Below are 16,259 nucleotides of genomic sequence, written 5' to 3'. Positions count from 1 at the left end.
GGGGGCTGTGATGCCCTCATGCATCAGAACTGTCTTGTCTCCTAACGCCCTTCTGTGCCTGCCGCCATTTTAACAGGAGCAGACTTTGGACCAGGACCACCTGTAGTGCCGGAAGGCTCGTTAAAGATGGCCAGATTTTAATAGCTGCTGCTTTGTGCACGTGCGTATGCAATGTATCTCATTATTTGGTTAGTTAATGCATGATTGTTTCCTGTATTTGCAGAAAGTTACCTATGCAAAACATCTTGGACCAAACCCAGATTTGTTTTCAGCCTCCAGTACAAGCACCTGCGTGCACTTACCTGCAGATATTCAAATCTTATAAGCTTGCAAGTCAGCCTCGCACAGCCATCGCCAATAGCTAAGGTTCATGTCTTCTGCCCCTCATGCCAACTACTGAGAAGCAAACATTCTGTCTGAGGGGAGACAAAACCAGCAGCAAAGCGTCCCCCAAGGCCTACTCCCTTGCTTCCATCTTTAGCGTGACTCCAAACAAACAGGGCAGATGATCCTTCCTGCCTTGGGCAGCTCCTGCGTGGGCCCAACCCCCAGCAGCCTGCCTAAGGCTTTGCAGCGGCATTTTGAATGCTGGCTGTCCTGTCCCGGCTGCCTCGGGAGCTCCTTCTGAAATGGTCTGGCCTTCCTGCCCCGAGCTTCAGATGAAGTGACCAGGCTATGCTATCCCTCCCTGTTACCCCCCACTATATGTTAACATAAATAATAGCTAATATTTAATATTACATAATGAAAAGTGTATAGAAGTAGTACTATATATTATACACTAACCTATTGCGCAGCTGGAAAACTTGCTAAATTACTCCCTCATTGTTCTGGTAATGCGAGTCAGTTGATGTTACAACACTTTTTTTAAAAAAAACTTTTAAATGTCATACAGGTGTGCATAGGCAGCTACCTGCATTCTGCTCTGTCTTCAACACTAATCATCTTCAACACCAGCTATGCAGAGAGCAGACTGAAGCCGTATGTTAAAGCATTATAATGGTCACATTTATTGTAAAGGACACAGCGTGTGATACTCCAACAAGCTGAACAGTGTTAAAACCACAACTACTAGGCCTTATGGTTAATAAAAAACCAAACAAAAACCCAAAACACCACTACAGGCTGGTCATTATCGTACACTATAGCATCACACAGGTACAGCTGAGGTAAAACAAGCCATCGCAGTGGTTACTAACCTGCACACATCTGTGCTCTCCCCAGGTCAGACCCGGGAACAGATCATCTGCTGTGAAAGAGTCTTAAGACATTTCACAACAGCGAGCACCTGCTGTTGGAACTGCAAATAGGCAACTGAAGTTACACCGTTTCACACAACTAACAGATGAGTATCATGCCATCTTTTTTACTTTTTTTATTTGCAAAGTCAATAAAAATCCACTGTTAGGAACATAATTAAAAAAATGTGGAAGGCAAATAGCAACAGAACTATCTTAGTTGCACTACAGCTACAAGAAATCTTGCAGGCAGAGGAGAGTCAGGGCAAGGGTGACCATACCACATCCTACCAAGCAAGTTTTCCAGGAAAACAGCTGCAGAATCCACTTCACCAAGACAGCTGAGCTGATTAAGTAACTCACGCAGTATTTTACACATGGTCATCTGAACAGCATGTAACTTGCTTTTCAGAAGTACAGTTATTCTGCCGACCCAGTGAAATACTATGGCAGACATTCAACTATATGCAATCAGGAAGGTGATCAGCTTTGTCTAAATTCAGACACTGCCACGGGCCATGAAGTATCCCCTACTCTACAACCTTCTACCACTTACCTTGAAGCAAATTTTTTAAATTTTGGTTTGTTTGGGTTTTTAATACTGGCCTATAAAATCTGTAGCTAATCAACCGTCAAGGCACCTAAGTAAATCACAAACAATCCAAGCTTTAAAACAATATTCCACACATACACAGGCATGCCGTTTGCAAATGGTGCACCTGAAGGGCACCCAGCCACAGCCATCAGAGCATAACCACCAGCTGGAGATTGTCCGCCCTGGGGCAGCTGCTCTGTTCGTGAACTTCCTTCCACAAGGAAAACAAACCGCAGCAATGAACACCTCTCTCTCAAGCCAAGGCATTCAGGCACTGTTATCAGCAATAAATGCACTCCAAACTTTACAGAAGGGCAGCTCAAGGGAGCACAGTGCTCATGCACCTCCAGGGCCTTGGAGTTGTGCCTCTGCTACGGCCGTCTGCACTAGAAGAGCTCTCCTTCAAACCTTGGTATTTACTGGAATCAGTTCAAAAGGTAAAAGAAAAACCAAACCTCCCTCCCCTCCACTAAGCACACAAACTAGGTCTCTTTAAAATATGTTCTCTGTAAACACATTAAGATAGGGTTTTTTTCCATTAGCATCTGAAGTGTCTTTTTTTTTTTTTGAGCCCAGCTGTAAAACTGGTAAATTCAGCCTACTTCTGCTTTATTGACAATGCAGCATTTCCTCCTGCACAATACATAGAATATTCATAGGACAGGTCCCCTGCAGCCAGTTTTTGAGCAGTGACCACGCAGGCAGCGGCCGTGCTCCCTCTGGGATGCCTCAGGAGCTGACGACATGCCCCGACCAGGTCTCGTGCTTGGTTCCAGGAGCAAGATGGGTAATCAGCACCTCCACCGCCTGAAGCTTCTCATTCTTCGGTGGGATGGTGCACATCTTGTAGGTGACCTCATCGCCTGCCACAGGAACATACTCGCCTTCGATACTGTGGAGGGGAAGCTTCAGTTACTCATAAATCACAAAAATTTAAATAAGCTGCAAAAGAATACGAGTTTATGATAATGATTATTTTAGGTGCTCAGGATACTTCAGGGTTTTTTTAGAGAGCCCATCATCCACTACAGCTTGAGGTTTATTTTGGTTGTCTCGCAGCAAAATCCTATGAAAACACTATAAGCACCATCACAACCCTAAAAAACAAACAAAAGCAAACACAGAAAAACCCCACACTCTAATATACCTTAAAAAAACAATCAGCTGAGCAATGCTTGGGACAACACTGCTGTGAACCATGGAACAACTTCTTACTCTCCGGCAGCGCTAGAGGGCAGGGCTGACACTGTTCGGCACTTCGTTTCAGAGTTTGTTCTTTAAACTATAGGGAGTTGATTTCCACACATACACTCCTGAAGCTTCCCCCGACTTTTTCTTTTTTTAAAGAAGGATTGTACCATGTCAGTCACTGATTTTACCTTTAGGTTACTCCGCCGTAACATTGTTCATCTGAGGTATGAAAAGAGGAGGCCAAGTAAGACACAGCGTGGAAGGGAGTACTTCAAAATTACTTCCCGTGAAAGAAAAGAGAGTTCTGCAACCCTGACGTGTTACACTGCAGAAACTCTCCTCCACCATCCAGCACTTAGGCAGATTTCCAAGAGTCATTCACTCCTATTTAGCCTCTACCAGCATGACAACACGGGATTCTGGAGGACTCACACCATGCGTGTTAATGTACACAAGTCCTTACCTGGAAACAGTAGTAAATAACAAAAGGGCCATCACCTTCTGTCCAGAGCTATGTACTAACGAAACACAGAATTGCAAAGGGTAACAGCCTTCCTCGCTTCTACTGCTGCTTTGAAGATGAGAGCTTTTTAATAAAAATCCCAGCATGCGCCAATGAAGACAGAGATGCCTTCCCATCTGCATTGCCATGATTCTCTGACAGTAGAAAGGATGCTACTTCACCTTTCTTTAAATGTACCTACATGATCCCAGCTCATGTTCCCCTTCTCTGACAACCTAGGCTCTAGATCTCTTGTCTTTGAGGGTTTTTTCAGTGTTTCTCAGCAGCATTTGTATTTGTGAACAGATAAACACCATTGAGTTTGTTACTTGCCTTCCCTGAGAGCATACTGGGGGCATACTCACACTGGAATTTTACCCCACAAACGTTCCTCGTATTGCAGGGACCTAAAATTTTAGCAGTGCCCTTCATATCCACTCTCATCTTGTGACCCATTATTGTTATGGCTTTTCTATTGCAGGAAAGACTGGCAGGACTGATAGGAGGTAAACATACCGTCACTTACTGCCAGTTGTAACTTTACATCAGATTTTGCCTCTCCCCCCAGTTCTGCAAAGCTGCTTCAGCTTCATCTCCTGCACTACCTCTCCCTCACCCTTCCCCCTTTGAGAGCTGCCCCAGCTTCTGCTCCCCTCTGACTTGTGTATTCTGACTGCTGCTCAGGGAGCTGGTGCATTGGGCTGTGGCTGAGCAGAAGCAGCCTGCACTCAGGAATGAGGCAGGGTAAGCAGGCATGTACAGGGGAAACTAAAACTGACCCATGAATTATAACTTCTCCCGTGGGAAATTCAGAAGAAAAGTCATTGTTTGCTAACTGATTGTATCAACACAATATTGAAAATGCTCCTATATCTAAATATGAATCTAAAACCTGCTACAAACATTTAAAGACATTCCCAAGGCCTGTGGCTTGAAACACATGTCCTTCAGACTTCATTTCCTGGGGTAAACCTCTACTCCAGAGCTGCCTGTGACTGAAGGAATCAGACCCAAGAGGGCATGTCCTAAGCTGAACTCTTCCCGAGCACTGCCTGGGAAAATGGCAGTAAATTAGAGGCAGAAAAAATACAGAAAAGTCAAGGTAAAGCCTCCTTCATCAGACCTGACAGCCCTTTCCTCCCCACGCAGGGTGATCCAACCGACCTTTATTTACTTCCAAAGTCTCCAAGCCAACCTGTCAGCCCAGCCCTGTATCACACTGGACAGACTTGGTTCAAGCTCCCACATCTAAACTCCTGCTGTGGCTGTCCTCTTCAGTTATTGCCTTCATTTATACCCCACCTCCCCCATTTCTAACAGGTTTAAATTTCTTCAGATGTGAAGGGGTTGCATACCCAATACTTACTATCCTTTCAGGAGCAGATATTAGCTTACCTCTTTTACTGCCAGAGGAATTGGCCACCAAATTCTCTGCAGCCTACCCTGACTTTGCAGAGGATTTCAAGCTAGAGTGAGAAGATGCTGAGAAGTAAATATGAAGCCCCAAGAAAAGACACAAGAGAGGGTCAAACCATGAGCGAAAATAGAAATGCCATGGGAAAAAATGACATCATCTTTCCCACTTGAATCTCTTGAATGATCCCTTGTTGCCAAAAAGTTGCTGCTATTGAGCTGAAACCACATTGCCATGAGCAGTAACTTACAAAACAACGCATGCAGGACGTCAGAGCCACCTAAGGAAGCATCTTCCAGTGGACAGCAATACAGCACACGCATTTTATCCATACATAGCAACGCAGGACTAGTGAAACGTCACGAGCAGAAACATTTCCCAGCCCAGATGTAATGAACATAGACAATAGGAGCCAAAGCAGAAGGTCTACACTGACTCCAGTACAGCTGAGGCACTGCAACACACTGTAATGAAACACATTTCTTCATGCAGCCTCAAACACCGGGACAAGATGCAGGCAGTGTTTCAGAGAGCATAGGCAGGGCGGTTACATGGGGCTGGAACTAAAGCAGCATCTCCTCTTGATGTTACAGCTACTCACTACACAGTCCCAGGTATTGCCTTTGATTTCTGCACAAAGGATGAACACGCACAGCAAGCGGTGAGCTCAGAGTCACCATTTAACAGCCTTCAAATGAAATGGATGCCCTGCCCAGGAAGGGATCTCATGTTTGGCTGAAAGGTTTTTCTAATGAACAGGAACCTTACATGTTCTTTAAAAGCTCCTGTAAAACAGGATGAGACGCAGTTAGCAAAATAAACACTTGAGATCTGCAAAAGATATCAGTAGGTATGGTTAACATAGAAAGAAAGTGGATGCACAGCATTTCCTGAAGCACCAAAGATGTGCCAAAACACAAAGGCTCCTGAAAAACAGAGATAAATTAGTTATCACTTGAATCTGAAGATTCCAGTGAGGAAGAAGTACAGCTTCAGTGTTAAAATACTGGGAGTTTTGTTGGGGTGAGTTTGGCTCAAAATTGAAATATGAATAATACCAGGATGGGTTCTACTAAGAAAGGGGTTGTAGATGTACCAATAACCAAAGTGGTCCAAGAAATTAAGAACAAGTGACTCAGTACACACAGAGGAATGGTACGCCTAACGTACGACAGGCTGCAGTCAGGGAGAGAAGAAGCAAAGGGACCGACCCAGACTGGAGGACACACTCTCAGCTATCACTGAGAGCCATGGCATCTCTCAGCACTTGTTAGGTGACACGTTGGAGTAGTCTCTATGGCGCCTGGTTTGCACAGGGAAACAAAGCAAAACATTTGCTGATCCAAATTTCTTACGCTTGAATCATGAGGTTAATTAGTCCCGTTCCCTCTTCTAAACAGATCATGTTAGCCCCCAAATCTGCACAGCCCCAAGCATTACCCAGAAAGGTACGATTCTCTCCACTATAAAGCACTTCTTTTAGGACCAAGCACTATGCCAACAACTTCAGATTTCCCCCCCACACCTTATCCAAACTGAAACTACAAGAGACTGAAGCTTGTGTTAAAACCTCATTCAACCCCAACATGGCTGCTTCTCATCCCCTAGTTTGTCTTATTTCTTTCCTTGCTTGTTGTGGTCTTACCTCAACAAGACCAGGCCTGTCCTTTGCACAGCTGTCTAAAAAGGTTGTGGCCACACACACAACTTGAAAGGCTAAAAGCAGAAAATGAAATTCAACTTTTTTCACACAGATCAGATCTTTCCTTTCCTGCAGCTTTCCAATTACCAGTTACTCTTTGTGCCTACTGAATATGTTATTAACTCATTGCCCCCAGTACACATGAAAAGCAAGAGGACGATGGTCTTGGTTTGCAGCCTGACTAAACCTGTTTGTGAACAGCAATCCCAGCAAAGTTTTGCCCACCAAATGCTGCTTCTGGGATAAATGCAGACTTACTCCAGCATTGTTATTGCTAGGTGATGCTTAGAAGCAGGAACAAACAACATCCAGATTGTGCAGTACTTCTGGTGGCATCAAGAAAGAACAATACAATGGCACTTGAAAGGTGATGGCATGGCACTGGAGCATAGCCCTACACAAAGCTGCAGTAAGATCCTCCATCAGGAAGCAATTGCCTTAAGCACTCAGAAGGAAATGAACTGGGAAAGATCAGAGCAAGTAAACAGATCTTGGAACAGATTCAGCCTACAGCAGCCACTATGTATACAGTATAAGTTACCTAGATAATTTGGTAGAGAAAGTTAAACATGAACTTTTTTGATGTTATATACTGATGAAATATTTTTAGATCTGTATTTTTTACTTTTACCCTAACTATCTATTAAATGTTGATCTAGAGGAAGGTAGAGATTTTCACTGCTATTTAAGAGATTGGTATGCATGTTCTATTCAAAATAATGGATTTTTATGTATCCAGGAACTTCAAGACACTCCAACAAATCAAACTAAAAATAGGAAATGCTTTCCTGATGTTAGTGTCAGAGTGAGACACAATAGAATGAGGTTTAGATTATCCAGCAACTCCCATTTCCCAGCTCAGCGCCAGTCTGGTACAGTGGAGCATTTTATCGTGCACTATTTTTAGGGAACTGGGAGGTTATTAGGAAATTACCTAAATAAGGAATGTTCTAGTTCTTCCTCTTCACAGCTGCTATTCATACTCCAGGGCTGTAGTTAAACCTCTTGGGACAAAGACTAAGTCACATGGAAACATTTTTGAACAAGAGTTTTCAGTGAATTCTGAGCCTTGCTGGTCAACAACCCTGCCACTGATCGCACCGTGTAGGCACTTCCCATGGATCAATGGGCTGTATAATCTTGTGGGCTTCTTAAAGCTCATTTGACACCTCAACACACCATTCCTATTTTTATTAATCAGCAGGGCATGACAGAGTAATGAACTATTAAGAGTTACTAATTCTGAATGCCCTCCCATGCAGTCCCAGGGTAAGCTGACAGCTCCAGTGCTCATCAGCAAAGCCAGGTATGACCTTACCAAGCTGGCTGGCAGGCAAAGCAGAAGCAGAGCTGCCTCTCACCCACCAGTCACACTCATAAGTGGGACAGACAAGTGTGAAAGAGGTCCAAACACTGAAGAATCCCAGGTGTTAATATCCAAGGTCTCTGCTACAGGACTGCATCATCCTCTTGCCCATTTCTCTACTGAGATGTCTAGTCCTGTTTTTTTAATCCATGTTCAGGGATAGTTATGGTTCTAAATCTACTTTCAGCAGCTAGTTCAACACCAGGCAGCACACCTGCACCATGAGGAAGAAACTGGTCATCACAAGAGGCAGAGCTTTCCAAGGATGCCTACATGGACTCAGAGTTTAAGACGACATCTGTTCCTGCAAGCGTACAGCTTGAATCCTGTCACAATAATACCTACTGGAAACCAAAGCCCAGACAGTTATGTTCTGTGCTTACTAACCACAAAGAACCTCCATCCTTGGGTGGCCACAGTTGTCTTCAATGCCCACCACCTGCTTGCAGGTAGAGTCTTGGCTTTGACCTGTTCCAGGTTATACCATTTAGGTGGAGATTCTGGGAAGGCTTTGCTACAATCACAAGCACAACAAGCTGGCTCTCCTGCATGCACAAGTGCAACATGTGAGTTTTTGCAGCCAACTTGGGGGGTGGGGGTTGAGGGTCAACCCTGAGAAAAAGACTATCCATGTTCTATTCATTTCCAAACACCTCTCCAGTAAGACCTGGTGTTCTGCTGCCTCTCCACCCCACCCCATATAATCTACTTATTTCAGACACTTCAGCAGATGCAGCAATGCACCAGAAACATAGCACATCAGGAAGGAAGCGTGCAGCCCAAAGCAGGTAAGTCATCAAGTGCTTGAAGTATTTTGAAGGAAACAGAAAGCTTAGATTTGGCTCCCCAACAGCCCCAGAGCAGTCGGTTGCAGCCAGCAGAAACTGTTTTGCTGCTAGTTCACAGAAAAGGCAGAGAGGCTGGAAAGGTTTGTTCTCTCAGCTCAGATTCAGCTCTCAGTGTGTTCATAATTATCAGTTAATTTCCAACCCGTACTGTTACACTCCACCAGAAGAGCATCACAGAAGAGCCAGAAGAAGAGATGCGACATTAATTCTTTGCATTAAACATCTTGATCTGGCAGAAAATCAGTGGAAAGGAGCATGAAAAGATTATCTCTCCATGGACATGAAAAGCTCAAAGCCAGCTCCTCAATGCAGCAGGGATACAGCTGGATTCCTCCCTGCAAGAAGATACAGCTGACAGTACATCTCCAGCATAGCCAGAAACTGAGATGCAACAGCAGAATCGGACCATATCCCCGCCTAGGAGCCCGCTTCTGTTCTGTTCAGTACTCCCAAGTTATAGGCACTATGAACATAACCTCCTGAGATCACAACACAATGCGCAAGCAAAGCACAGCAAACTCAGGATCTCTCCAGGGTCCCAAGGGTGTTATGTGTCAACATCCCAAGGGAAGTATAGCATCAATTCTCCAAAGCCATCTTTAAGCATGGGGTCAGGAATCCAGCCTGAAGGACAGCCTGAAGGCCTCTCTGCAATGCAGCATTTCAGAGCCAAGTACTAGCAAACTGCAGAAAACCCACAAGCACTGCACATGTTTTTTTCTGTTCCATTAAATCAGAGGCTTTTGCAAAATAAAATCTTTTTAAAAAAAAAAAACCCACAAGACTCTGGTCATTCGTCACTGCTCACTGGTGAACTACCTCCTTGCCTTGTCCTTGCAGCTACACAGGCTTCAGGCCAAATCCCAGTCAAATGCAAAAGCCTGGAGAGTAAATGAGTATCCATCATAGAGTGAATCATAGAACGCCCTGAGCTGGAAGGGACCACAAGGATCACCAAGTCCAACTCCTGTCCCTGCACAGGACAACCCCAAAATTCACACCATGTCTCTGAGAACCTTGTCCAAGTGCTTCTTGAACAGCATCAGGCTTGGTGCCGTGACTGCCTCCCTGGGGAGCCTCTTCCAGTGCTCCACTACCCTCTGGGTGAAGAACCTTTTCCTAATACCCAACCTAAACCTCCCCTGACACATCTTCCTGCCATTCAGGTGCCCACTCCCAAATACACTGGGAAAGTAGAAGAGTGGGATTCTTACACAGTGCTCTAAAGCACATCATTTGATCTACTGCTACAGACACCCACACCCACCTACCCCCATCCCCCTTGCTCCATGCCCTCCAGACCCCCCTTTGGAAGGCAAGCCAATACGAAACTGTACAAGCAGCCACCCCCAGCACAAGGCTGGGGACCTCAACAGCCAGCACTGCAGGGATTCCCTGTCCACCCTCCGGAAACATGTCACGCCTACAGGAAGAGTGGCAAGAGAGTGAAACTGAAGCCACCAGAACCATTATATTTCAGTAACAACCAAAGTGACTCGTATTTGTGAGAGCTGACTTACTCCCGCTATGAAAGAACAGCGGAGGAGGTAAGATATCGAGGAGGATACAATTCTCAGCACTGATGCTACAATAACACCATCAATCTGGTGACAGTGGATCATGATACAAGCTGGTGGAAATGAAAGCATTAAGAGTACACATCACTATTAAAACATAATTAGGGGCTTTTTAAAAATTTCACTCTAGGCAAATGAATTTGCCTTTGCTGCCAGGGACATTATCCGGAGTTGCCATCTCAGCAACTCCTCCATCCCCATGCTTGCCAGCTAGGGTTTTGCACTCACTACTAGCAAGCACATTTTGTTTTCTGTTCTGGAGAAGGGCAAAGCATTAAACTGAGGAAAACAAAATCTCACTACATTCAACAAGCCATAACATTTTCCTAGCACAATTGTTTATACCAACTTGAGAAGTGTTTCCAATAAACACAAGGAGGCAGGACTCGCTGCGCGTGCAACGCAGAAAGCAGCAGTGAGCCTGTGGCTGGTGCCTTTGCGGGTGGCAGGGGTGCGACAGCTTTCTTGCTGCGCCAGGCCACACATCCGCAGGCAGGAACAGCCACTCAGGTCGGTGTGCATGAGCTGGCTCTAATCTGTTCATCTCAAGCACTGACAGTGTTGCAGTTGTGGCACTGGGTTTCAGCCGCAGATGCTTCACATGCAGACTGACCCAAGATGGTGTCAAGAGTGCTGCCAGGAAGCTACTGCCACCTGCGGTGACTGTCACTAGAGCTGCCACCATGCCTCTCCCTGCTGCACGAGGACAGCTCTAAAGGAAATGCTACCACCTACAAGTGTCAGCATTTCCAGAGAACTCCAGGCTGCCCTGGTTAATTGTACAGTTTTGTACGTATGTACATAACCAGTTAAAAATGTAGAACTGGCTCTACACAAGTGTTATCAAAACCCAACCCAAACCAAATCATCTCTGCAGTCTTCAGAGCCACTCGTTAAAACAGAAAAAGCCACACAGACAAAAAACACCCTTAAAACCTGCATTTCAAACTGGCATTTCTTATACTGTATATCTACCCACATCTGACAAGTCCAACTTCACAGTAGCACAGCTTTGCTGCAAGTTCCACTCACAAAACATATCCACATGCCCACATCCACATTAAACTCTCACACAGATACTGAAATTTAAAATTTTGTGGATGCCAAATAAAGAAGCTTTTGAATGCCACATGTATTTTACCTTATTTTTAGGCTAATGCTCACTTATGGAAATGGAAACACCATGCTAAGCATTATTATCTTACAAAAATAAATGGAAAGCTACGGGAAACAGACATCCCATTTTACAGAAGACATTTTCATTGAAGTGTAACCTTACAGCTTTCCAAAGCTTAGGGAAGAAAAAAATTTAATTCCTCAAATTTTTTTATTTAAAATCATATTAATCTGCAAGATAGGCAGCTGGTCCCAACACTCAAAATCTTCGCTAATCATCACAGCTTAGTGATGAACACAGAGGAACAGTCTATCTTGCCAAATCCAAACTGGCATACCATTCTATCCATGCTCCTGAAATCCTAGTTTTCAGGCAGAACTGATTCAGGAGAATCGATCCTCTTTCATTTCGCAGGTAGATGCCTATACAGCACTGAGACTGCGAACAGATTGATGTCTCTCTCACATTTAGATATAACTGAGTAAAACAGGTAGAAAGAATCGCATGATAAACATAAGCAGTATCTCAAAACTCACACTACGTAAACCGAAGTCATTGGAGTCCCCTGAGCTGCAGTGATGGTTACAGAGTGCTGCTGCAATAACAATTCCCATTAATAAAGAGCAATGTTTCTCATTCACAGTGAAATAAACTGAAATGAAAGGCATTATTAATTCATCTTTCCAGTGCCGCCTTGCATCAGAATTAAGACAGTGATACCATCGTGCTCTAGCACTAAAAGTTCATTCCAACAATTCAAATACACTCAGAGTAATTAAAGAACAGATTGTGCTGCAACCTTCAGTACTTCAATAATAGCACTTTTTACTAACAGGTTGAGGCAGAAACATCAGATATTTTTTAATTTAAGTTCTGAGACAGTACCTACATAAGAAACATTTAAACAGTTGCCCAATCTTGGTTCAATAGAAGAAAAATCCTCTTGGCTTCAAAGGAACAGAATTTAGCCTAGAAAAGTTGCACAAAGCACATCCTTCAGTCTCACAAAATTCATATGAACCAACCTTGCTAAAATGCTTCTGAAAGCGCAAGGAAAACTGTCTTTGAACACGTAAGTGATAGGCTTAAAGATCAAAGGCATAATTTACCTGCTGTGGAGATGGAAGAAGAAGGGCCATACTGAAAACAAGGGAGACGTCAGTTAAATATCAGAAACAATTAAGAGCCAGGTCTGTTAATTACAGGAAGACATCACCCAGGGAGGCAGTGGATCCCCAGCACTCAAATTGTTATGAATGTGTTGGGTAAAGCATCTGCCAGAAAGGCACCGGTGCCTTCCAGCAGCAGACAGGGTAGAGGAAGTCCCCTCCAATCTTCTCGTCTACAGTAAACTTAAGAGAGCTGCCATACTGGAGAAAGACAGCAGCGCACTGCAGCATGGCATACGGAGACAGTGCCCCATCTGCATGAGCATTAGATTGAAATGAAGTAACTAAAAATGAAGAGAAGCAGCCTGGTCCAGCCAGTAGGGAATTAAGTTGAGACCTGGGAAGCCAGAGCTCAGGTTGAAGGTTGTACCTGAGCAGGCCAGAGCCCGTCACCCCCTGGCCACACAGCAGCTCTCCCTCTCTTACCCTGTATCTGCTTCAGCTTTCCAATGCAGGGGCAGTCTGAGGGCATGGCTGCATGAGGGTGAGAGCAAGCAGAGAACTGGGCAGGCACCAGCAAAATAAACATGCTGAAAATACATCAAGAAGTGTGGTTGCCCACAAACTTTTACAGCCTTGGTGACTCGTTCAATAGTGTTTTTAGGATAGATCAAGGGGGTAGAAGAAAGGGGAAGGTGGCACGCCACATTCAGGGCACAATTACTCAAATATAGCATATTGATGGCTCACAGTCAAAGCATTTTGAAAGCATACATGACCAACACACCAACTAGCACTGCCCATGAGAGAGGGCCTCTCGCACAGACCACCAAAATCACAGCAGAGAAAAAAAAAAAAAAATGTTTTTCATAATGTCATAAAGGATTTCAGTATGGGAGACATATGGGAGTCAAATAGCCAAACAGAAAAATGTCACTGGAGTTTCTAAGAATTATAGCTGACTGGAAGGGGCTTGAGGGTAGGAGCAGTTAGCATACCCAGAATCAAGTACTGGGGTTTGGGCTCGGACAAAGATGTGTTGGGGCCACAGGGCAGGAACTGGAGAACATCTGAAAGATTAGTTCACATTTTGTACAGACAAACAAAAGGGCAGCCCCAGTCAAAAAGTGATCTCTAGGGTTTTAAATGGGTTCATTTCACATAATTGAAGAAAATTTTACCAAGCTAATTGGAAAAGAAAATGTAGAAGAAAAAAAAACAGGACTGAAAATAGACAGTTCTTTAACAAGAATTCATTAGAGGGCTGAGAAATCATGTTTTTGTGAGAGGGCTGTTTTAACTAAACCCTTGCTGATCAGTAACTGTATAGGTCAGACTAGATGCTCACAGTAAATTTTTACATTGTGATATGAGAAGTGTTATTTTTAAGTTATTCAGGAAATAAGGAGAAAATGTGCATTTGTATTAAACAGAAGGAAAAGATGACAGCAAATAACATTTCCTTGGGCTGAACATGTAAGTCAGGCCACCCGGCCCATTTGCATCCACGAGTCCTAAAAAGCTTTGGCTTGCCAACGCCCATCGTGCAGTAACATTTCAGAAAATTGGAAGAAGGCCAATGTGCTCCTTCTCCAAGGACACGTGCTACACACACAATCAGGAAAGATAGCTGGGGCAACGTGAATAATTTTGGTAAGGTTTTTGCTGACGTATCACTGGATAACCACTCCAAACAGCAAATCAGGATTGTACAGCTTCAACACTGTAAACAATACGTAGAATGAAACATCTTTTCAATCTACCACCAGTTTATTGGAGAATAAGCATTGAGCAATCTTAATACACGGCCTCAGAGACCAGTTCCAGCCCCCACGCTGGTCAACATCTCAATCTAGAAACAAATACAAAATGGTCTATTAAACCCTACAGATTAGCCAAGCAATAAATAACAAAGACAATGCAGTCACGGAGCGTGATCTGGATCCCTTGGCAGGCAGGGCCTAGTCACGCAAGATGTGCTGCAATGCAACCAAATATGAAGTCATACATTAAGGAACAAGGAATGCAAACACTGCTGTCGGGGCTGCCAGACTGTATCTGGGACTGCACCAAACCCTGACGCTGCAAAGGGCGCCGAGGTCAGAGCAGATAAGCAACTCAGCAAAAGACTAGGGACGAGAGGGCTAATGCTATTATGGCATGTACAGAAAGAGAAACAGAGCAGGAGTCTGGAGAAGATTTTTATCTCCGTGTGCTGAAAGTATGTGTACAGTGTATTGTTTTAAAATGATATTTAAATTCTGCAGCACACTTAGAAAAGAGACTGGAAAGACTCTTTTAGACCGGAGGAAAAAAAATCTCAATGAGGGACTTGAAAAGCTTAATCTGTTTAGTTTATCAAAAAGTAGATTCAGAGGTGAAGGTTCTCAGTGTGTTCAGGCAAAAAAGTGGAGGTACTAATAAGCCCTTTAGCAAGTAAGCTTTAGCTGTAAACTGCTCAAGACTGAAGATAGATAAATTCAAGGAAGTAATAAAGTATGACTTTTCTTGCAGTAAAGGTAATTAACCTTTAGTTTAATAATGGTACAAGCAGTGAAAAGTAAAAGTAGATAACTTTTGGTGTTACAAATTTTTTAATTAAAACTGGATACCGCATAGATAATCTGCTTCAGGTAGATGCAAGTTTCTGGGTCTGGGAGAAACCGCACAACTTATTCCAAGAGATTTGACAGGATGATGAGTTTTTAGCTCAACAGATTTATAGTAATACAGGAAAAGAACAGCATAATCTATCTGCATAACTCCTCTTTGCTGAGGTAAGGGTGACAGATTATAAACCATTCTTCTATCTGAAACGTCAAAAGCATTCAGTAATTAAGGCAAACCAAAGCTCCAGCCTTCCTCGGCCACCCAGACAACTTACTCAGAGATGTGTACGAAGATGTCGGGCCCTCCATCTGCAGGGGTAATGAAGCCATGGCCTTTGGAGCGACAGAAGCATTTACAGACACCTTTGTAGACGGGACCCTCCGATGCTCTCACAGTTCTGCAAAAGAAAGCACAAAAAGAATGGTTTATTGCTGAGCATGGATGCGACAGCTTCCAGGTGTGTCAGCCAGAGCACACAAAGCAAATGGGCACAATGATCCAAATGAGTGTACTCCCCTGTAGCAACTGCTGAATACTCAGTTTCATACACTGCACATTTTGCCTGTTGCCTTTTTAAGGGAGATAAAGATGATGACATTTGCTAGCATTATAATCCATCAGTTGCCATCTTGAATCCATCTGCTGTATCACCCTGCCAAATTTTCTTTCAGACACTATACTAAATGTAAGCATCTTGTACCTTTCATGAGTTCAGAAGTACCAGTGCGCACCTAGGAGTTGTATGCACTTTCACAAATTTTAAAGTAAGTGTGTGCATGTAGTATCAAGAGAATGCAGTGCATAAAGACCTGTATAAATGTGTACAGGTGTATATATAAACATATACACATCCCCCTTCCGCATGCATGTCTACCATTATCTTCTTAACGGGGTTCACACAAAGGCATTAGTAGGTCAGGACCTTCTCATGCCATGACTATCCAGTAGGTTGCTTCCATGTTAGAAGATGATTTTGGTGCGGTTCTTCAA

The 16,259-nt window shown here is 43.8% G+C and overlaps 1 protein-coding gene across 4 annotated transcripts in view; it reads right to left on the bottom strand.

The window, feature by feature from the left end:
- Window positions 1–986: 986 nt before the first annotated feature.
- The window catches only part of CARHSP1 (calcium regulated heat stable protein 1), a 38,531-nt gene continuing 23,258 nt past the window's right edge, over window positions 987–16,259 (bottom strand). For all 4 annotated transcript variants that reach the window (XM_075105332.1, XM_075105329.1, XM_075105330.1 and 1 more), the window contains 2 exons: window positions 15,544–15,666; window positions 987–2,725 (listed from right to left, as the gene is read on the bottom strand). In XM_075105332.1, the coding sequence (XP_074961433.1) occupies window positions 2,563–2,725; window positions 15,544–15,666 (286 nt within the window). In that variant the 3' untranslated portion in view covers window positions 987–2,562. The remainder of the gene's footprint in view (window positions 2,726–15,543; window positions 15,667–16,259) is intronic.

Source organism: Phalacrocorax aristotelis, chromosome 10 (assembly GCF_949628215.1).
Source record: "Phalacrocorax aristotelis chromosome 10, bGulAri2.1, whole genome shotgun sequence".
Taxonomy (NCBI): Eukaryota; Metazoa; Chordata; class Aves; order Suliformes; family Phalacrocoracidae; genus Phalacrocorax; species Phalacrocorax aristotelis.
This window is presented reverse-complemented; position numbering and strand designations above follow the sequence as displayed.